The sequence below is a fragment of the Monodon monoceros genome, unplaced genomic scaffold (genome assembly GCF_005190385.1).
Source record: "Monodon monoceros isolate NGI ecotype Baffin Bay Population unplaced genomic scaffold, NGI_Narwhal_1 Super_Scaffold_8, whole genome shotgun sequence".
Lineage (NCBI taxonomy): Eukaryota > Metazoa > Chordata > Mammalia > Artiodactyla > Monodontidae > Monodon > Monodon monoceros.
In genome coordinates, this window is record NW_021703785.1 from 54888819 (window position 1) to 54912639 (window position 23821).

Here is a 23821-nt window from a genome sequence, read left to right on the forward strand (position 1 = left end):
CCAAGTCATCACACCAGGACGACTTTGGGATGGCTCAGCCTCCTTGCCCCATGTCCCCTGGTATAACTCCCTACTTGCAGCTGAGAATCACGACTGTAAAGGACATGTTATTGGGATTTTCCCAGTAAAGAGTATAAAGGCAGAAGATTGATCCCTGAGATCCTGGGACTGAACCCCAGTGCCTCACGGTGGGCGATGGCCTGATGAGAAATGCTAGGTCTTCGTCTACCTTCCAGCAGCCATGGGAAAACCAGGCAAGGAGTAAATCCCATTAAAGAGCAAAATATGTCACAACTAATTACTTCCCTCCGGGGTGGGCTGAGGCCACTTCTCTGTTCCAACAGGTACCTTACTGGGAAGGAGCCTCTGTTACCAGGGCAGGGAGGAACCACAGCCCAGTCAAACCTGTAGACTGGTGATTTAAATGGCCTCATTCTTCCTCAAAATAAAGAACCAAAAGCATCACTTCCTGGTAGCTCCTGTGCACTCTTCCTCAACATCAAAAATGTGTCTCACACCCATACACACATGCACACACACACAAACACACACACACACACACACTCACCAGTGCCTTACAGACCTGGCAGCCTGAACACAAAGCCCTTCAAGCAATGCATAAGCCACAGCAACTCCCTCAAATCAACGCAAGGGAAGAATGTGAGAAAATACTCAGCCAATGCCACCAGCTGAGGTTTGACCAGCACTTAGAAGTTAAAGTGTTTTTTTTGTATAATCTAAGAAAGATGCCACGGAAGAAGTGGGAGTTGGAACATGGTCTTTGGAGGCAGGCAGCATGCATAACTTGTGGGAACCTAGGTAAGTTACTTCTCTTCTCTAAGCCTCAGTGCCCTTACCTGTAAAATGGAGATATTGACATGAACCTCGTAGGACTGTTATAAGGAATATCAACATGCCCCTCGGATCCTAGATTCCTAAGACAGAATATAAGCTATGGGTAAAAATGAAACAGTGTCTTAAATTTCATCTCATTTATCTTATCCTATGTGCCTGAATTTCTATTTAAAAGAGACCTAGCTTGGACTTCCCCAGTACCCAGTGGTTAAGACTCCCCGCTCCCAATACAGGGGTGCCCGGTTTGATGCCTGGTCGGGGAACTAGATCCCGCATGCATGCCACAACTAAGAGCCCGCATGCCACAACTAAAGACCCCACACGTGGCAACAAAGATCCCGCGTGCTGCAACTAAGACCCAGCACAGCCAAATTAATTAATTAATTAATTAAAACACACTGAGATTTTTTTTAATTAAAAAATAAATAAATAAAAGAGACCTAGCTTAAATAATGAATGGGGGCACAGCTCCAGCAGGGGCATCTGGGACGGGAAAACAATTGATAGGATGAGAAGATGCCAGATTTATAGTAGACACTCATTTCTTGCAAGTACCCAATATCATCCCACTGAATGAAACACACACACATACACACACACACACACACAACACTGGATGAGGTGAGGGAACGACCTGTCCCACTTTATTGCTTGCCTGTGCTGTTTGACAAGTTCATTCTGAGTAGGTTTCCTTAGGGAGTGAGAATCCTGGGGACATGACACCACGTTCCAGACTAAAGATGTGCCGAGAAGGGACCCAGCCCCAGGGCCCTTTCTGAAGCAGGAGAAAGTATATAGGAGGTGGAAGAAAAGCATGTAAATATAAGAAATATTAGGAAAAAGAAATTTATAAAGGTTTTGTGATTCACTTAACCTTGTTAATGGAATGTCTATGATTTTAAAGTTATTACTATAATCACATTGTGTTCATTAACAGCATTTCCCCACAGCATATTTAAGTCTTCAAATATCTTATGGTCAATTTTATGTCTATGAGACAAAACACTGAAAGTTCTACCCACCCATGCGTCCCTTGACTTTGTGGAACAAAGGTGACAAATACAGGTTTGATTTGTGCCACCTGAAAGAGCGCCATCTAGAGGCAACTACTTCAAACGGCACCTGCGTACACCGCTAAGCATAAACTCATCTTGACACAGATGTAACTGCAAAAGTAATACGTACCCTCTGTACAAACCCTGGAATAAGTAAATCTGTAAGACTGATACAATTACAAAATGGAATTTAAGTTGGAAAAAAATGCCTGAGCAAACAGATTTTTGGTTGCCTTTTTGTTCCTTGGAAGTACCAATCCCTTTCACAAAACAAGCTTCACGGGAAGAGGAACTGAGTCATTTGCCTTGTCAGTTACAATTCATAAAAAATAGGCTCCACCATTAGCTAAATACAACTATTCAAATACAATTTAAGAAGTATCAAAAGAAAAAAAAACCTTAAAAAACCAGTAGCAGCAAAAACATTGAACATCTGTAAACAAAATCACCAGTAACAACCCTAGGCTTAATAACAAAGGATCTGCATTCTTGTAAAATATTAAATATACATAACGAAGAGAATATTGGCCATCTTTTTTCTTAATAGACAGCACTCAATAATAAAACAATCTTGGGCTTCCCTGGTGGCGCAGTGGTTGAGAGTCCGCGTGCCGATGCAGGGGACGCGGGTTCGTGCCCCAGTCTGGGAAGATCCCGCATGCCGCGGAGCGGCTGGGTCCGTGAGCCATGGCCGCTGAGCCTGCGCGTCCGGAGCCTGTGCTCCGCAACGGGAGAGGCCACAGCGGTGAGAGGCCCGCGTACCGCAAAAATAAAATAAAATAAAATAAAATAATAAAACAATCTTATCAACAGGAGACGTGATCATAACAAGTGTTTCACAGTCTTTCTCACGACAGTCAAGGGCATGATGTCGCCACAGAGGGCAAACTTTCCAAAAGTCTTCTCCTCGCTGCGATCCTCGCACACCGGGGGCACTCGGAGGCCTGGAAGCACTGCTTGTGAAAGCAAGCCCTGCATGCTGCAAGCAAGGAGGACAGCCGTCAGCTAACGGGTAGCTGGTTTTCTCAAATATGTACAGACGCTTATCCCCATCCCGGGGAGAGAGGGGATCTGAACCCAGAAACCAGAGTCTTCCAAAGAGAAGTCAGGCAGGTTGAAACTCAGAGGGACTATAAAGTCCCCAGTAGGTCATGAGGGCCAGTAGAACATGAGGCTCAGACAGCTTGATGTCGTGGATGCTGCAGTGCCTCCCAGATCTGTCCAAAGACCACCCCCAGGGTGCAAAGAGTGCATCACCACATCAATGGCTGATGGCTCAGGAGGAAGCAGCCCTTCTCTGGAAATGGCCCTGACTAAAGAGAGCTGGATTGATCAAGGTCATGCCCCCTCGCTGGCCCCAGCCCGCATCTAGAGACTGGTCAATATGAGGTTTAAAGACCTGGCTGGCTCTCTTGTCTCCAGTTTGGCAAAATGCTGCAAAACCATCCCAGCTCCCCTGAGATGCACTGAGTCTTCATGGCTACCCCACCACAGTTCAACTTCTCCCTCTGCCCAACCCTGCTGCCTTCATACTCTCGCAGGTGTTGAACCTGAGAAGTGCCCTAGTGAACTTGGGATTGACTGTGATTCAATTACAAAACAGGGGGGCAGCTGGGGCTTCCCTGGTGGCGCAGTGGTTGGGAGTCCTCCTGCCGAGGCAGGGGACGCGGGTTCGTGCCCCGGTCCGGGAAGATCCCACATGCTGTGGAGCGGCTGGGCCCGTGAGTCATTGCTGCTGAGCCTGTGCGTCCGGAGCCTGTGCTCCGCAACGGGAGAGGCCACAACAGTGAGAGGCCCGCGTACCACAACAAAACAAAACAAAACAAAACAGGGGCAGCTGTAACTTGCCCTGATGTAGAAGAACTGGGGGACAGGCCAAACAGGGACCACCTCCTCTCTCCAAACCCTGTTCCATAAGACATCATCCTTTAGCTCTGCCCCACTCAAATTCTCCCCCCTGTGCACCCAAACCTTTATAGGCTCCAATTCAACACAGAAGCACACACCAGCATTATTATACTTTAAAGAAATAACACAGTGCTTTAGTTATTAAGCTGTTTTTAAGCTTAAGTTAATTTTGTGCTTAAGTCATCAAACTTAACTTTGCACTTAAGTTATTAAGCCACTATAAAGCTTAAGGTATTATCGCGTTATGATACCTGAACATCTTCTACACGTTGCGGTCTGAAATGGGAAGATGACAGCTGTACTCCGGCAAAATTCACAAATGAAACCCTTTCCTTGACACAGCTGTAAGAATAGGAGTCAAAAAGTGAGAGTCCTCATTGGTAATGTTTCTCCTGACGCAGAAGCTGCGTTACCACTTTCACAGAACTTTATAAACACCAGCTTTTTCCCCAGGTATTGAAATCTTTTATTCTAGCATCCCCCAGATTGACTGTGGAAGTAACAAGTTTCTGCACTTAAAACGTTTATATAAATTCATGAATTGCAATTTTCATAGAAGTCAAATGAAACATTCTGCATAGGACAAAAGATATGCCTACGCAACGTATCATATTTGCACAAGGCCACTGAATGCCGTGGACATACGTAACAATTAAAAAGCTTGTCCATGGCGGATGATGTAAAGATTTCAGTTTGGTATTCTATAAGCCAAGACTGTACACTGCTCTTACTATACAAGAGTTCTAATGACATACAGAGCTCTGTAAACACCAATGTTTAAATGTCTATGATTCTAGCCTCTAGAAGGAACGGGATGCTATAACCTGCCACAAAGGAAGAATCAGAACAATAAATGTGCATTTGTTTTGTCTGGAGAAATTGCACATCAGGGCAGTTTGAGGCACCAGAGAAAGATCATGATTTTAAGTAGGATCTCATTTTGTTTCTGATAGCTCCCCTGCAACTTGTCAGGCTCTGAAGACACAGAGGTCCTGATCCACTGGATCCTGAGTCTACACAGCTGCATTTGGCACGTCAGGGCAGATGGGAGTCGAGGGAGGCCCCCACACAGTGCTGGGCGCCCAGACGACAAGTCGCTTGGCCCAGGCTTGCATCCCAGTAAGATGCTCTTGGTCTGGTACTTAACAGCTCTGAACCTCATTTTTTCTCATCTGCAAATAGTGTTGCTGGTGCTTTCCTCAGAGTTTGTGAGGGTTAAACGAGGCAAGTGCAGAACACCCTGCCCAGGCCTGGCCACAGAAGGGACAGTTCAGGGATGCACCCACCAGGGCAGACAAACCTCACCTCACAGCTGGCCACGTGCGCGAGGGAAACTTTCAGAATGTCCTTGAGCAAGGGCGCCAGCAGCCCTTTCTTGACCCGGACCAGGTCCTCCAGGGAGAACAGGTTAAGCTCATCAGTCAAGTGTCCTGGCACCTGTTCAAACTCCTTTAACGTGCTGCCGGAAAGGAAACCAAGGGGAAATCAAACCCACCTGACACAGGCAAGGGCAGAAACAGGGGGGTGCTTTTTCCTGGCACTCACACTGAATATTTTGAATTCAACTTTTTAAAAAATTGCCCCAGGAACAAGTTAACTTTACTCCCCACTTTACATTTTGCCAATCTGCTTGGAAGCCAGGAAGTTAAAATTCCATAAACGCCGAATTTCAAAAAGCTGAACAAGAAAAGTGTCTCTGGCAGCCTGCCCATGTGCACGTTGAGCAAAAGAAAACTGAAAATTTGTTTTTCCAGTCCTGAAAACGTGTACTGAGATAAAAATTACCACTTAATTCATTTCCACTAAATTTCAAGTCCATCAGCATCACTGAGTGATGCCTCAGGAGGGTTACTATGACTCCCAAACCACTGGTCCAGCACTGAGATTAAGAGGCAGGCATCCAGTGCTTCCCTGGTGGCGCAGCGGTTGAGAATCCGCCTGCCGATGCAGGGGACGCGGGTTCGTGTCCCGGTCCGGGAGGATCCCACATGCCGCGGAGCAGCTGGGCCCGTGAGCCATGGCCGCTGAGCCTGCGCGTCCGGAGCCTGTGCTCCGCAACGGGAGAGGCCACAACAGTGAGAGGCCCGCGTACTGCAAAAATCTCTGCTAAATTCATGCCTGTGCCTTTATGGACATGGCCTTCAGAAGTTCATCCTCAGGCTATACCTATGGATGTGGTCAGAGATTCAGCTAAAGCTTAGTGCTTTTTTTTTTTTTAATAACAAAAGATATTTAAAATGTATGAGGTGTTCAGTAATAGGACAATACTTAATACCACATCATAGTACAGACTATAACACAGCCAATAAAAGTTGACATGCCTCTCTATCAGCATAGCAACACTCGTCACAACAAGCAAAAGAAAGCAACCCAAGAAGGGTGGATGGGTCCACAACAGGTGGAATATACATACAATGCAGTGTCATTCAGCCTTACAAAAGAAGGACATCCTGACACAGGCCACAGCGTGGGGTGAAGCTCAAAGACATGATACTACATGAAATAAGCCAGTCACAAAATGAGAAAAACTGTTTGATTCCACTCATATGAGGTACTTGGAATAGTCAAAATCATAGAGGCAGAAGAGAGAAGGGTGGTTCCCACGGGCTGGGGGAATGGAGGCTGGGGAGATGGTGTTGAATGGGTACAGAGCTTCAGTTTTACAAGATGAAAAGAGTTCTGTGGATGGATGGTGGTGATGGTTGGCCAGCAATGTGAACGTACTTAACCCCTTAACTGGACACTTACAAAGGGTTAGGATGGTAAATTTTATGTTATGTGTATTTTATCGCAATTTAAAATAATGATAATAATAATAATAGCCCACTTGTTAGAGCTATTTCATCCTTATACTGGTCCATTCTTCTTAACATGTTAAATTCCCTGCTAGTGAGTTAGAAGGCTTAGCAACACTCAAGAGGGGCTCCGCATCCCCAAGGAGAGTCACAAGGTGACTGCTATGTACTGGAGGAGCTGGGCCTGGAGGCACAAAGGATCAGCAAGTGCGTAGGGTTATCAGACCTCCCATTCACAGGCCCGCCCGCCCGCCCAGCCAGCAGTAGCACCTTTCAGCAAACCTGCAGGTCTTCAACAGCTTCCTGATATGAAATAGCTGCTCCTGGATTTCCTGATGTGAGGAACCAAACGGGGGGAAAAGTAAATGTGATAAAATAACACTGGAGGATGTATGTACACGTGTAGCTGATTCACTTTGTGATACAGCAGAAACTAACACACCATTGTAAAGCAATTCTACTCCATTAAAGATGTTTAAAAATAAAACACTGGAAATGTACAAGTCAAAATTAAATGTTATTTCTAACCTTGAAATGCTACAACTCTAGAAAATAAGCTTTTGAAATACACAGTCTTTATAACAGAGGTTCATTACTGAGTCCAGAGATCTACAGAGGGTCCAGGAGGGACCCAAGTCTCGGGGAACCTGAAGCTTATACAATGTTGGGGGACTTCTTTAAGAAAAACACCAAACTATATACAAAAGGAGGAGGTCCTGCGATTTGAGACACCATGGATGAACCTGGAGGACATTATGCTAAGTGAGATAAACCAGACACAGAAAGACGAAAACTGCATGATCTCACTTATATGTGGAATCTAAAAAAGTCAGGTACATAAAAGCAGAGACTAGAAGGGTGGTTCCTAAGGCGGAAGAAGTGAGGGAAATGGGGAGATGCTGCTCCAGGGTACAGAGTTGCAGTTACGTAGGAAAAGTCTAGAGACCTCATGTATAGCATGATGACTACAGTTCGCGAGACTATATTAAATACTGGAAATCTGCTGAGAGAGTAAATTTCAGGTGTTCTTACCACACACACCCAACAGGTAACTGTGTGTGGGGATGGATATGTTCATTAGCTTGACTAGCAATCATTTCACCACGTATACGTATACCAAATCGTCATGTTGTACACCTTAAACACATACAATTTTTATTCAAAAGAGAATAAAATTCAAAAGCTAGGTATAAATGAAAACTACGCATAAATGTGAAATTTGGTTTGGGACCACGGAAAGAGCCCAAGCAGGCGAGGGTCTCTGAAGCATAAGCTCCATCCGCTGGATGGTAAATCCGCCCCTTTGAGGGTCTGTCTGGATGCCCTGAGCTGGGGGAGATGTCCATTTACTGCCACAGGACCCTTTCAGCCACTGGACTCCCTTCCCCGGAAAGGCAGTTGCTCACCCTCACTCTGTCCAGCTCCTTGGCCTTCGTATACAGGCCGTGGCCGACGTGCAGCAAGTTGAAGATAGGCTGGTGCCATATGCTATCCAGCAGCCGTTTGGAGAAATTGCTGACATAGTACCTCCTGAAGTCCCACATCCTGAGGATGCGGGCAGGGATGCACGACTCCGCGTACGAGTGGCAGCAGTCACAGAAATACTTGCCCAGGTATTCGCAGTACCGGAGCCGCTTCACAAATTCTGCAGGACACACGGAAGGATGAGCACTGATCACCTGACGCTGGAAACCCACCCTTGCCTGTCCCCACCTCCAATTCCCTCCCAAGGGCAAGACTCAGCTCGCTGTTTTCACGACGCTGAAGCCGTGCTGGGGAAGCTCTGGCAGACACCGGAGGCCTTGAGTCATGGCCATTCATGAGCTTTGCTTTTGTGTAACAGATGTTGGGAAATAGAACCCTCCCGAAACACTCTTGGATTTGGAAGATGGGCCTTTTAAACTGACGTGTGGTCAAAAGAATATGAGATTCAGGGTCTGGGGATTTGGTGGGAGTCCAGTCTCAACCCCTTACTGGCAGGAAGACTCTCATAAGCCCGAATCTCTTCGGGCTAACTGTCCTGAAGCCACGAAAACAACTCAGAACTGGATTCCGCGATATCACACATATGAAAAATGCTTTGGAAATGATAACGCACTCTATGTAGACTGTTAGGAAGTAGCACCCCAAAGAGTTCCTGAGTAAATCAGTGAGGAAAAATATAAAAACACGCACAAAGGCTGGGAATACATAGGAAGAGGAAACACAGCCAGTAAAGATGTAAAAAACACTCAGTGTACAAAGACATGCATATAAAATGAGTGAAATACTTGGCTTTGCCTCAGACTGTCACACATTTAAGAGATCCAGAGCTGGTGAGGTGTAGAGTGGTGGGCACTCACTCACAGGGCTGACAGGAGAGGCTACCTTTTAGGACATTTCCGTGATACAGTTCAATTCTTAAACATGAGGCAGTAATCTTAATTCTGCAGCATTAGACAGAAATGCTAACTTGCACGTGTGGCAATAGAGAAAAGCGTTCATTACAGCACATTTATAATAGATGGGGGGGGCGATCTAAATATCCATTAAGAAGCAACTGGTTAGATAAGCATGGCGCACTCAACAGTGAGATGCCCGGGGGTCTATGAAATACAGGGAAGAGTGTGGGCAGTGGCCGTGCAGGTTTAGGTGTGTATTATGTGATCTGTATTTTGTTTTTAAAAATAACCATACAAAGTCCGAAAAAGTGCCCACCAAAAAGCCATCACTGAATACATCTAGAGGGTGGGGGAAAGAAAGGAGTTTTGCTCTTTGCACTTTTTAATTTGCTAAAATGAACATGCATTGCTTTTGGAAATATTGTTAATAGAACATATTGACAAACAAAAGGTATAGAAATTAATGCAACCAATACCTGGGTGCCCACCCCCTGGCTTAAGAAAGAAAATGGCAGTTCAGTTAAGCCTCCTGTGCGCTCCTCCCTCAAGACTAGGGTCTAAGATGAGCCGAGGCTGACATTTATCATTCATGAAGGAAGCTGATTTTCTCCTTAAGGCACATCACAGCCTTCCTGTGCTTAGGAACACTGGACAGCATTTCAGCACTATGCTTGGGGGCCACTTTAAACAGCTGAAACCACCCCAAAATGCAAAAATGTAAAAACACATGGCACTAAATAAACTGTGAAAAGGACTTGTTTACAGTATGAGAGCTGAAACAAGGAGGCAGAGCTGCCTTGTTCAATTTCAGCTGAGAGCAAGTGCATCGGGCAACTCACATTTCAGGCGATAAATTTTTCGGTGCTTTGCACATACCTGTGAATGCCTGTGCAAACACCGTGAGCACTGATTTTGGAGTCACAAGTAAATTTTAGGGAGTAGGCAAATTTGCAAATACGGAATTCGTGAGTGATGGGTCAACAGTAAGTACATATGTATACACGCTATTATCAAACTCTAAATTAACATGTGACACTTCCCTAGGGTTGACAAATTATTTGTGAAGAACTTATTAAGTGCTTAATGATTCATGTCTGAGCTCTCAAATTTGAAACTTTGAAAAGTCTACTGTACTGTGTCTATTTCCCACCTTGGATTAAGAGCTCTGATATGAAGAATAATGAGTATTATTTTGCGTATGATAGGGCCTCAACACGTTTTATATTAAACGGGAAAAACACAGGGATATCCTGGCCCCTGAACTCTATTTTCCTGATCGAACTTAGCAAGATGTGAAGACAGAGGAGGACAGAAGGGGCCAGTGCATTTTCCTGTCAGAGTGCATCTTTCTCTAACATCTAAAATCCTAACGTTTCAACATCCAGCCACTCATTCACCAAATTTCATTGAATACATACTAAGCATTACACTATCAATACAGAATGAATTACGTCCATCTCTTTTGGTTTCCTCAGTCCTTGAATTAAAACAGAACAAAACAAAGCACCCTAAACCAGCGGTTCTCGACCAGGAGTGATTTTCCCCCTAAGGGACATTTGGAAATGTCTAGACAACTTTGGTTGTCACCACTGGGGAGCTGCTAGAGGCATCTAGGGATGCTGCCCAACTTCCTACAACTCACGGGGTAGTCTCCCCCATGCCCCTCCCAACAACGCACAGCATAGTCTCTCCCACCCCATCCCCCACACATAACAAAGTCAGCAGCACTGAGGTTGAGAAACTCTGCTCTGAACCACAGTCGTCCTCATCTCAGGAAAAGTCAGTGTCATAGAAAAAAAATAAGAGGGAAAAATTCTAGAACAGCGCTGTCCAACAGAGCTCTCTGTGAGGACAGAAACGTTCTTGATCTGTGCTGTCCGATACAGTCACTACTGGCCAGAGGTGGCTGCTAGGCACTTGAAATGTGACCCGTGTGCTTGAGAAACTGGATTTTTTATTTTAATTAATTTTAATTTTCAGTAGCCGCAGGGGCTAGTGGCTACCATACTGGACAGTGCAGTTCTAGAATAAAGCTGACTAAAGAGAAATAATGACGAAATGCAATGTATGAAACTTGGTTGGAAACTGGGTGGACAATTAGCTATAAACATCATCTTGAGGACCACGAATGAATCTGGACTAGTATTAGACAATATTAGAGAATCGTTATTAATTTTCTTTGGTGGGATAACTGTTCATCATCCTTATTTTTAGGACCTGCTAAAGGGTAAAATACCATCCTTTCTGCTGCTTACGTTTCAAATGATTCAGTTTGTGTGAGATTGGAGGAGAGTAAGAAGACACGACAACTAAATTGAGTGTGGAATTCTGGATTGGACCCTGGAACGGATAGCGGTCATTAGTGAAACCCAAATAAACACTGTAGGTTAGTTACTAGGATTGTATCAATGCTAATGTATCAGTTTTAATAATTATACTATGATTATTATAAGGTGAAGGGTGGGTGAAGGGTATATGGCTTGTGCCTGTACTATTTTTGCAACTCCTTTGTAAGTCTAAAAATATCTCAAAATGAAAAGTTAAAATTATCCTAAGAACTATAGGAAGTTCACGGGAAAAGTCCAAAATGATTTCCACGGTTGCTAACGCTCCTGCCGTCTGTGCTCTGCCTACCTCTGTGGCATGTTGTCTGATCTTGTTCCTACTCTCCAGTCATACAGGACTTCTTTGCAGTAGCCTTGGGCCCTTTACATATCGTGACCCCCCCCAACCCGTATACACACACACACACACACACACACACGCACACTATCTCTCCCCCTCCCCTCCCCCTCCCCCTCCTTCTCTCTCTCTCTCTCTCCTTTGGGGACAATCACTTCCTTATGAAACCTTTCACTCCCAGCCCCCTGAGCCCAGATTAAGTTCCCTGGCTTAAGTTCCCATAGCACTCTTCCCTTTCTCTTTTGTCGCAGGCATCACCCTGTTATTTACTTGGCTGATGACTTCCTGTCAGCAAGCTCCATGAGGGAAGGACCATGCTATTATCAGTGGTGCAGGCCTACGTCTCCACATGTGAAAAAACTCTGGGAAGTACTTTAAAAGTTGGTGGAATCATAGGCACGCATTCACACTTTCTGAGTCATGCATTCAATATTTACTGAGGCACCAGGATACAGTGGTTAACCAAAGAGACATGGTCCCCACTAGACGAGCGGGGAAGAGGGTCATTCAAAGAAAATTAGTTACAACTGTGATGCATGGCAGGCATTATCATTCAGCATGGCAGAAGGAAGTTCAGATAGATTTCTGCTTTCTATTTTTATTTCTTAAAGTGGAGATGCTCAAAGTCTTTTTCCTTCCAAGATTGCCTATCAAAGGAATGCTTTCCCACAAAGCTCCTTTCCCAGCCTTCTCAGGTTAGACCTATGGACGCCTTCACAGCAAAACAAGTGATTCCCAGTCTCAAGAGAGCAACTCACCTTTCTGACGGGGTGAAACCTAATTTTCTAGGCCCTGGGGCCACTCCCTGAAACCCTCTTAGAGGAGTCTGGCTAGCTCCTGCATAAGCCATTCAGTCATTCAACAAATATCTTCTGAGTCCCAACTGTGTGCCAGGTACGCTTGTAGGAGCAACAGATAAAGCAATGGATAAAACAGACCACATATCTGTCCTCACGGAACTAGAGTCTTCTGACGGAGACAGACAATAATAAGAAAAATCAGTAAAATAGGAAAGAATATTTTAGGGAGATAAGTGGTTGAATAAAAAATAGAAAGGAAGGGGAATATAAAGTGTGTATGTGTGTGTTTGTGGCCAGGAGGGTGGTGAGGTGGACAGTTTCGATAGGGTAGCCAGGGAAGATCTGTGAATGAAGATGGGATGGAAGGAAGAGAACCAGTCAGGGGGACGCTGTAGGGAGGGCATTCCAGGGAGAGAGAAGCACAAATGCAAATCCCGGAGTCAGGAGAGAGCCTGCCGCCTTCAAGGACCAACAGGGAGGCCTTGTGGCTGGAGCTCAATGCCCGACGGGGAGAAAGTTAGGAGATAAGAGTCGGAGAGGTAATGGGCAGTCACAGAGCCTTGTACGTCACGGTGGCCTCTTCATGAAAGAGAGGGCAGCATCATGAAGCGCCTATAACTTCTCATCAAAGGCATCTCTGACAAAAACAATGCACCGCCCAACTCTGATGTATAGAGGGATAAACAGGAAATATAAGAATTGGTTATTTGGGGGTGCTTTTTAACTTACAGTATTTAAAAATGCAAGGGTATGGATACGAAATTATGTAAATTTCATTCACATGCTTATGAATCAAATCATTGTTGAACAGAAGATTTGTTGCTGTGTAATTATTGCTTGTATGCATTTGAGAGAAAAATATACCCATACTTATGTTTTAAGAAAACAATGTTATCACCTAATAAGCAGGCAACCCATTCTCCATACTTACTAGGTTCTATCGGAGTTCCACAGCCAGCACAGAAAAAATTTTGGGCCGCTACCATGAGATCCCTCCTGAGGGCAGAAAATGATAAGAGTTACATTTCAGAAAAGGCCAAGGGGGCATTTTTCACTGATTGGAAGAGAAATTGACATCATCATACTTTTCTTGGCATGGGGGCTTAATTTTATCATTTTTCATTTGGGAAAGAAATAGAATTATTCAGTAGAGTTTTCTAGTTGAAATCTCTCGGTCTTTTAAAAGCCCCTGCTACCACCAAAGCAGAAGTCGGTATCACGAGTAACTATTCCACCGAGGGGTCTTTAGAGACTTCTCACTGGGCATACACAGAATTCTCTCTCCACGGAGAACTAGAGGCACGTAATACACAGGAGAACGTTCAGGGGTACGAGACACCAAGAGATGATGCACTCGGGCAGTTTACAGATGGACCCAAAGACATTTAGGTGAATAAGAGGTAATATAAGACAATGCTATCAAACATTTTTGGTGAAAGATAGTCTACTGAAGTGTTTGCTATTGAACTGTTAGTGTCACAGTTCCACATGGGATTTGGAAATATGGAGAAAGTTGTAAATTTTTAATACAGTTTAGGGTCAGCAAAAGTGGCCACGGTAAAAATATGTGGAACCCTACTCATGTGTCTTTGAGAGGACCCAGTGAAATCCCAGAGGAAAGACATCCCACACCAAGGGAAATGACCCCTCAACAAGGCTTGGAGAGGGGGCTTTTCTGCCCAAGCAGCCCCAGAGAACTTCCTGGCATTCTCTTGAAAGAAAAAAATAAAGTCAGTCTATAAGGCACCTCCACAGGGAAGGCAATGACCCTTACCAGTCCCTTCATAACACTGCAGTTTGTACACTGTATTAAATACCAACCAAGAGGAATGAAAAAAACTGTATTTCGTTACAATGTCCCTTTGTCTACAATGTCATCTAGTCTCAGAATAAACACTACTTTAAATTATTATATATATTTATATACAATGTATTTATTTCCTTTTTTTGCACCATCTTGGTTTTTTTGTCTTTTAGGATTTTGTTACTTCATAGAGAACAAAGATGTTTTTATTTGCATTCTGTTATGTTTCTTAACTATAGGTGCGCTTTTCAAGATTAAATTTTCCTTTAAAAAAAGTAATTCATTGATTTTTACTTCACATTGCACTGGAAAATAGTGGGCTAGTCTTCAAATTATTGTATGTAATTTTTAAGGCTCACTATTAGCCACTTAATACGAGCCTATTTACTTTTCAATTGTTATGTAATGTTCATAATTAAGGACACATAGTTAAATTCTCAAGTTGTCAAAACTTACAGAACCCAAAAGCCCATGATAAACAGGGTGCCAAGAAAGCTAACTCAGAAAAATATACCCAACTCTACTCTTCCTAAAACAAATTTTTCTTTGTCCCTTGGTATATTATTTTTTGCCTTCACCTATTTTCAGAACGAGTCAGGTGGGACCCATAACAACTTGTTTTAACTGGACTGGAGGGTCCAAGCAGCAACCCAGACTTACTTGAGCGGTGGATGAACATTAAATATGATTTGAAACCTAGGGGGCACCCAGTCTCCAGTCCCTCTGATCCTCGACTTCAATTTAATTTCCTGTACTATATCCGTGCTGGATTCAAAGTCTTTCTGGACACATTCTTCATTTACAACCTGCATAAATAACCCAGAAGAGGATTTAGGAGCAACAGGCATATTTCAGGAACTGAAATAAAAGAACATTCAGGGCTTCCCTGGTGGGGCAGTGGTTGAGAGTCTGCCTGCTGATGCAGGGGACACGGGTTCGTGCCCCGGTCCGGGAAGATCCCGCATGCCGCGGAGCGGCTGGGCCCGTGAGCCATGGCCGCCGAGCCTGCGCGTCCGGAGCCTGTGCTCCGCAACGGGAGAGGCCACAATGGTGAGAGGCCCGCGTACCGCAAAAAAGAAAAAGAAAAAAAAAAAAAAAAGAACATTCAAATGTGTTCCCAACATTAAAATTTACCTTGAGAAATGAAAAGTGCTTTCATCTGAACTAAAGGGCCTGGGCAGAGCCTTCCCTGTATCTGAAACCCTCTGCAGGAGAATTGCTTAAGACATCACACAGCTGAGATCACTTCGCTTGGTATTTTCAGTTAGTTCTTTTGTTTCCAGACTTCAAATTGCTGTAAGTAGGTCAGTGTGACCTGGAATGCTTTCCTGCACAGCAGAACCTTACCCTGCTTAGTCAATAGGCTGACAAAGGGTGCGGATCAGAATCCCCTGCTGTAGTCAGACTTTTCCAGAAGCAGCTCTCTGCAGACACTTCCCGGCTTATACAGGTGCAGAGGCACCTCTCCCTACCATTATCCTTTCCTCTTAGCATCTAAAATCCAAACTCCTGAACTTAGCATCTATGCCCTCCATAGTTTGGTCGTTTTTGAGCTTAATTTCCAAGGAAGATTAAGATTAACTGTCCCCAAAACACACCCAGCTACACACAAACACACGTTTTCCAACCACACCGAATCACTCTGCTCAAGAAGCACACCATGTGGACTTCCCTGGTGGAGCAGCAGTTAAGAATCCGCCTGCCAATGTGGGGGACACAGGTTCAATGCCTGGTCCGGGAAGGTCCCACATGCCGCGGAGCAACTAAGCCTGTGCGCCACAACTACTGAGCCTGCGCTCTAGAGCCCGCGAGTCACAACTACTGAGCCCACGAGTCACAACTACTGAGCCCACGTGTCACAACTACTGAAGCCCGTGCCCCTAGAGCCTGTGCTCTGCAACAAGAGAAGCCACCGCAGTGAGAAGCCCACACACCGCAACAAAGAGCAGCCCCCACTCACTGCAACTAGAGAAAAGCCCGCCAGAAGAAACAAAGACCCAATGCAGCCAAAGATAACTAAACTAATTAATTTTAAAAAATATTAAGAAAAAAAAGAAACACACCACGCGGACTTCCCTGGCGGTCCAGTGGTTAAGACTCTGAGCTTCCACGGCAGGGGGCGCAGGTTTGATCCCTGGTCGGGGAACTAAGATCTCGCATGCCCTGTGGCATGGCCAAAAAAAAAAAAAAAAAAAAAAGGGAAACACACCCGGCACCTCCCTGTCACTTTTGCTGCAGCTGCCCTTTGCCAAGAGTGCCCTTCACGTACCCCTACCTGCTACAATTCGGCCTGGCCTGACGATTACCTTGAATTCTGAGATCGCCTATCAGCCTTCCCAAGTTCCCCTGATGAAATGGAACACTGCCTTCCCTGCACTTCCAGAGTACTTTTCTCCCACCCCGACTTTAGCCTCTGCCACAGAGTCCTCTGCCGCGGTGGGTGGCCTGCTCGGCAGGCAGTGTGGAAGGGAACCAGCCTGGGCTTTCAAACGAGGCAGCCTGGGGCTCGACTCCCGCCGCTGTACCACTGACCAGCCCCACTGAGGGTCTGGAACTAACACTTTAAAATTAAAATAACAGTAGCATCTACCTAATAGGAGACTTGTGAGGATTAAAACATGAATTGCTGAGCACAGACCCTGGCGCATCACGAGGGCTCAATAAACATCAGATCCATCGGCACCCAGCAACAAAGAAAGACAGAAACATCTGAGGTGAACAGCAGGCAAAATGAGAATTCAGGAACCTTTGATTCGAGGTCAACTTCTGTTGATACTTACTATGGAGCCAGCTGCATTCAGGGAGCCTGCCAGCTGATAATTAACTTCTGACATCCAGCACTTCTTGAAGAGGTGGTATAACTCTTTGGCTATTAGCTCAGCCGAATTGAAGTTTGACTCATAAACGACACTAAAATGTAAGAGATGCAAAAATGGAACACTATATTCATGAGGAGTGTTTTACGGTCTTGTGCTTCAGGTTTTCAACTATCCTTCCCTCACCAAAAACCAGAGGAGGTGTCATACAACAGACCGTGCATCTTACCGTGCCCACCGACGGTTATCTTACTCGACTCAATGCCTCCACGCTCAACAGGGCAGCTTGTGTTTGTTGAGGGTACCAAGGGGAGGGGTGGTGAAAAGAGCACCAGATGTAGAGTCAGAAGACCTGAGCGCAAAGCCCTACCTCTGCTCTTTAACAGCACGGCGTCCTGAGGCACATCTCGTCCGAACCTCAGTTTCTGCATCCATAAAATGGGGTTTAAGAAAACCCGCCCATCCCACCCATGAGGATTAATGAGAATGTGTACAAGAGTCTTTGAAAGGGGCTTCCCTGGTGGCGCAGTGGTTGAGAGTCCGCCTGCCGATGCAGGGGACGCGGGTTCGTGCCCCGGTCCGGGAACATCCCACATGCCGCGGAGGGGCTGGACCCGTGAGCCATGGCCGCTGAGCCTGCGCGTCCGGAGCCTGTGCTCCGCAACGGGAGAGGCCACAACAGTGAGAGGCCCGCGTACCGCCAAAAAAAAAAAACACTTAAAAAAAAAAAGTATTTGAAACACTCTAAAAACACTGTAGGAACTTTAGTAGTGATGGCTTCATTTCTAAGCAGTAATCCTTGTTATTGGAACTGGCTGAATTTGGCCCAAGATGTCAGAGGCCTGGGGTCTACGGTGCCTCAGAGGTGATGGCCCGGGGGTCTGTGTGTAGATGGTACCTCTTAGAGGAGCTGCAGGAACATCCACAGGCCTCTGTGGTATTGCTGAAATCTCCAAGTTCTGCGGGAAAATCAAAGAAAGGGTAGTGAGGTCTTTTAATCTGTTTCACCTCATCGTAGTCAAGTTTATGAGAACACAGAAAGAGCTGCCTGCATCTCAGAAGGGACCAATTATTCAGCATCTCCATACTTCACATTCTTTTGTGTTTCTACCATGAGACTACAGCTAATGACCAAAGATGGGATTTCAAAATATGCCCATCTGAAATTTCATCAAAATATAATTGAGGCGCCAAACAGATATCAGACCATAACGAGCACCTGCTTTTCCATTCAAATCTACAAATGAGATGAGAGATTAATATCGAGACATCTTATTTTTTATATCAGGGACATTGTCTGATCTTGGGAGGAGCTTCTCTGAATGCCACGTAAGGTGGTACTGTGTGTGAAGAGTGTCAATATGTATGTGGGGAGGAGGGTACCTAGTCACAGATCATGAGTTTCCGAATCTTACCTACGATAACGAATTCATCCAAGTCACATCTGCAGTCCTCTTTCATCACATCACAGTAAGTAGGTGTTTCAACCACTGGGCTGACCTGTAACACAGCACAACCTAGAAGAAGAAAGGAAGGAGATTTCACCAACAAGAAGAAAAAGGACTGCCCAACCTGCAACACCCAGCTAAATCGAAATTGGGGAATGAAAGGGCTAGTTGATTTTTTTTTTAATTTTAAAATTTAGCTGTAAGAATTAAAAAGTACAGGGAGCTCTTTTTGTGGGGTCCATAGGAGTATTCTGCCTACTTTTATGTAAGTTTGAAAATGTCCATAATACAAAGTTTTACAAAATGAAAGAGGGGGAAAAACACTTTTTTTTTCACAGTGAGGCAAAGAGTATAGGTGACAAACATTGTACTGGGTTGAACATGTCCCCCAAAATCGTGTCTACCCAGAACCTGTGAATGTGACGTGATTTGGAAATAGGGTCATTGAATTGTAATCAAGTTAAGCTGAGGTCGTACTGGATCAGGGCAAGCCCTAGATCCAATACGACTGGTGTCATAAAAAGAGGGAGATTTGGACACAGACACAGATATTTGGAGAAAGAACATCCTGTGAAGATGGAGGCAGAGACTGGAGGGATGTGTCTACACACCAAGGAACATCAAGGATCCCCAGCAACTGCTAGAAGCCAGGAGACAGGCGTGGACCAGAGCCTCTGGAAGGAACCAACCTTTCCAACAACTTCATGGCTGACCTCTGGCCTCCACGACTGTGAGAGGATAAATTTCTGTTGTCTTACGTCACCCAGTTTGTCATATTTGGCTACAGGAGTCCCAGGAAACGAATACAAATACGTTTATGCTTTTCTATCCCTAATACCAGTTAGGGGAATTATCCTAAGAATGTCATTAAACAGAGGAAAAAAAGTGAAAGAGGAAGGTTTTGATCACAAAGGAGCTATCTGCAGTCCTTTTAAAGTGTTAAAATATTGAAAGCTACCTAAATGCCAAAGAATTGGGAAATGATTTTGCAAATCACGCCATTACCTCAAGAAACACCCTCACTGAAAAATGTGATCATTGAAAAACCATTCTAGCTGGGGGACAATCAACTTCTCAGCTTGCTTTCCTCATGGGTTAAATGGGGACAATTTCACCCACCTCTGTGTTTCTCACACTCTTTCGATCATGGTCAGCAGTAACATACAATTTACATAGCAACCTAGTACAGGCACAAAAATAGACTTAACTGATAAAGTTCCAGGAAGCATCGCTCACCCTATGTGAAGTGCATGCTGATACTGTCTAGTTTTTTGTTTTTTGTTTTTAATACTCTCTTGATCAACCTGCAATTTGTTGAACACCTGCCTTACCTCATGGAGTAACCTCTATGACCATAAATGTCACAAGAGTGATAAAAGATAAATATTTTTATCTGTGTGGTAGAAATATTTTAAAATTTCATTTCACATATTCATATTTTTAAAAAATTTCAGCTAAGGGCTTCCCTGGTGGCGCAGTGGTTGAGAGTCCGCCTGCCGATGCAGGGGACACGGGTTCGTGCCCCGGTCCGGGAAGATCCCACATGCCGCGGAGCGGCTGGGCCCGTGAGCCATGGCCGCTGAGCCTGCGCGTCCGGAGCCTGTGCTCCGCAACGGGAGAGGCCACAGCAGTGAGAGGCCCGCTTACTGCAAAAACAAAAACAACAAAAACAAAATTTCAGCTAAGCATGAGCTTCCAGTCAACCATTCAACAAATATTTATAAAATATTTCAGGCCAGGCACTATATTGAATGCAAATATAAATAAGACAAATTCTAATCTCTCAAAGAGCTTAAGACCTCATGAGGGGGCTGAGACACCGACACATTTAACCACAAGAAAGCAAGGTGTGTATCGTAGGCCTTCAGAAGTTCAGTGGTCGGGGGAGCCCTGCACACAGATAATCACAGAGCATCCTGGAGCACAGATTATGATTCATTTCCCATGAATGGTACCTCTGCCCTGTGATACAAATCAGGGAGCATGCCACAGAGCTCGTACTGGGAGATTGCTTTTGAAGAATGAGAAGGAGGAAGGAACTAGTGTGCTGTTCCTGGGGAACCGGCAATCCAGGGGAGCCCAGGGAAGCAAAGGGAGGGATGCAGGGGCTTATGAAAAATGTCTGCCAGTGAGTAGAACAGGCTAGTAAAACTGGAGCCCATGGTACAGCACAGGGAAGCAAATGGCGGGAGATGCCTGTTGGAGAGGCAGGGAGCAGGTGGACCCCAAAGGCTGAAATCCCAGGGTAAAATGTGGAACAAACGCAGCAGGCCATTTTAGAGGATTAGAAGCTGTGTTCTAGGAGAACAGATGTGTGTAGAATAAACGAGGGGAAAGAGGCTGAAAGTAAAGAGAGAAAATCAAAGACAGCAAACATACACAGAGGACCTAGATGCAGCTGTTACAGAATGACTGGCCAGAGGCTGCTGTGATGGTCCAGGTGAAAGGTGGGACTGGGGCACAGGTGGCAGGATGTTGTATTACTGTTAAGTCAGGACTGATTTTTTTCCCTTGTAGAAACAGGACGGAGCATGGGCATGAGGAAGAAGAGGCACAGGTAGAGCCCCGTGTACAGGAATACGAATCCCTTCTTTTCTCCCCACGGGTGGCCTCAAGGGGGACAATGGTCCATATCACATTCCCCGGCTCCCCTGGCCACCGCTGGCTGACCAGTTGTGGACACCCAGTCAAAGCAGGCCCAGCCAGGTGCCGTTCCCTGGGAATGTGGACTTGGGGTCCTGAAAGGCTAGGTTGAGCTGTGAGACCCTGACTGAGCCATCAGGGGGACTGCCGAGCTGAAACCAGATGCTAGGGGGAGGGTAGAAGTCTAGCCGCAGGAAAAGGAGAATGAAACAACTGCACGAAGAGAAGTAATGAGAAGCCACAAAACCCCAGAAAAGACAGATACCAGAGCTGCCTCTCTACTGGTCAGTTCTGTACTGGCCACCACTGGGTTCGATGAGGATGCTTTGTATCCTTTTTTTAAAAAATCCCTGTAAATTTGAGTGAGGTAGTATATTTGACATCTATTGATCGCGCACCTGTTTTGTGCCAGGCGTTGTGCTACACACAGAGCCGGTGCCTCCCTCGTCACTGGAAGGTTCCTGATTAAGATGCTAAGTAAAGGCAGTCCCAGCGAAAAGGAGGCTTTAGTTTTCATCTTTTTTTTTGAAAGGAGGGGGGTTGTAAGGGAGTGATAGATGACTAGCTTAGACAAGTTAAGTTAGTTACCTGCCCACCAGGTAAACGTGTTCAACAGCTCCCAGGCTTGTGAAGCAAGCCCTTAGAAGAGAGGTGAAGGGCTGGGAAGAAACTGGGGAGATATCAAGGGAGAAGGAATAATGGAAAAGCATTGCAGCGGATGGAATCTCCCAGGAAGTAAATATAGAGAAAGAATCTAGGACTGAAGCAGGACTCAGACTTAGGAAATGGGAAGAAAATGGTTAAGTCCTAACTTCAGTTCTCAGCTTAGGTCCCCTCCAGTCCAGGAAGGCTCCCTGGATCCCAGAATAAAGAGAGATGCCCTGAGCCCGTGACTCGCCACGCTGGGCCCTTGCTTCTGTTAGCCCAGTGATCACGCATCCCTTTCTCAGCCTCTGCTCCGGCGTGACAGCTCCCTGGGGAAAGGAGCACATCCTGTTGCCTGCGGATTCCCAGCACCCAGCGCATCATGGGCTCCTTGTTATCGGGATGAATGAAAGAGGTCTACGGGGTGGTGGGGGGAAGGAAGGCTGTGTAAGAGGGATGCTGAATGACAAGACAGAGGAAGAGGGAAAGCAGGATGGCGTCCAAGAAAAAAGCACATCGATTTCATAACTGAATGGAGCACAGTGACCAATCCCAAGGCAAGCGGCAGAAATGGTGGGTACTGTACAGGTTACTCCAGAAGCTTTAGACAGAGGGGATGCACGTGGCAAATACAGCAGGAAGCTTTCTCATATTTGCCCCACTTGCCTTCAGAGCCACTGTCGGACGAAGTGGAAGAGCCGGATTCCTGCTTTATGTGGCTATAAAACATCACTTCCAAGTCTGCCGGCTCATTCCCGAGCGACCCGCTGGCCCCTCCTGTACTCCAGGTCTCTGTGTGCTGTTGACTCAGAATACTACACTTCATATTCTCCATGACTGAGATAATCATATCTGCGATGTAAAAGTGGGCATTTTCCTGCAGAAGAAAAGATGATCAGTTAAAATTCTCACAAGCATAATCGACTTTTTTTTTCCACTGAGGGTGTATTAGATTGAAAAATCAAGAAGTCGTATTTAAGCGGAGTTAATGCGTAGACATATAAATGTTTATTTAACTGCGTTATCATAGGTCATTACATCAAGTACAGCCCATATCTTCCAGAGACAGAAGATTTAGCCCACTCCAACCAAAAGATGACCCAAGTTGAATTTCTTGTGATATGAAACCCTAGACTGGTGGTGCCTCAGTGGGAGACATCATTCATCAATCGTGGAAAACTTCCCAGCTGAGTGCACACACTACCAATCGAATGCTGAAATGAAACTTATTTGCTATGTCTCATCCAGTGAAGCTTCCAGACTGAAATCAGAACAGCACATTCTAAGGGATTAACACTCTCGGTGGTTTTAAAAAGAAAAAAGAAGCTGTGTTCACCTTTTCTACATCCACAGGGAGCACGAATGCCTCTGGTGAGAAGGAATTTGAAGAAACGGTTCTTCCACCGACTTGAATAGCACCTGCCAATACAGCAAGTTATTAAAAATAGAGAAAAAGAAGTTCAAAGGTTATCTAAGAACAATTCTAGGGAGTGGTTTTTAAATGCTGTTTTAAAAATCAGCACAGGGTCTTCCCTGGTGGTCCAGTGGTAAAGAATCTGCCTTGCAATGCAGGGGACGCAGGTTCGATCCCTGGTCAGGGAACTAACATCCCACATGCCGCGGGGCAACTAAGCCCGAGCACCACAACTACTGAGCTCGCGCACTTCAACGAGAGAGCCCGCGTGCCGCAAACTACGGGGCCCACATGCTCTGGAGCCTGTGCGCCATGCGCCACCACTAGAGAGAGAAAACCCACACGCCACAACTAGAGAGAAGCCCTCGCGCTGCAACAAAGAGCCTGTGTACCGCAAGGAAAGATCCTGCATGCCACAACTAAGACCCGATGCAGCCAAATAAATAAAACAAAAAGTAAAATAAATAAATATAAAAAATAAAAATCAGCACAATTCTAGAATAAATTAGGACGACAGAAGAAGAAAGAGCCTTCTGATGGTAGACCTTGCAGATGGCAGAGGGTCATCATTTCTG

General features: G+C 45.4%; 1 protein-coding gene across 3 annotated transcripts in view; it reads right to left on the reverse strand.

The window, feature by feature from the left end:
• Window positions 1-2081: 2081 nt before the first annotated feature.
• The window catches only part of RUBCNL (rubicon like autophagy enhancer), a 38808-nt gene continuing 17068 nt past the window's right edge, over window positions 2082-23821 (reverse strand). For 2 of the 3 annotated variants that reach the window (XM_029210345.1, XM_029210346.1), the window contains exons 3-14: window positions 23169-23251; window positions 22499-22709; window positions 18512-18613; window positions 17995-18055; window positions 17061-17190; window positions 14941-15086; window positions 13408-13472; window positions 8020-8258; window positions 6884-6945; window positions 5124-5277; window positions 4070-4160; window positions 2082-2889 (exon numbers count right to left, since the gene is read on the reverse strand). In XM_029210345.1, coding sequence (XP_029066178.1) covers window positions 2768-2889; window positions 4070-4160; window positions 5124-5277; window positions 6884-6945; window positions 8020-8258; window positions 13408-13472; window positions 14941-15086; window positions 17061-17190; window positions 17995-18055; window positions 18512-18613; window positions 22499-22709; window positions 23169-23251 — 1466 coding nt within the window. In that variant the 3' untranslated portion in view covers window positions 2082-2767. The remainder of the gene's footprint in view (window positions 2890-4069; window positions 4161-5123; window positions 5278-6883; window positions 6946-8019; window positions 8259-13407; window positions 13473-14940; window positions 15087-17060; window positions 17191-17994; window positions 18056-18511; window positions 18614-22498; window positions 22710-23168; window positions 23252-23821) is intronic. The other variant, XM_029210348.1, reaches the window with a different exon arrangement.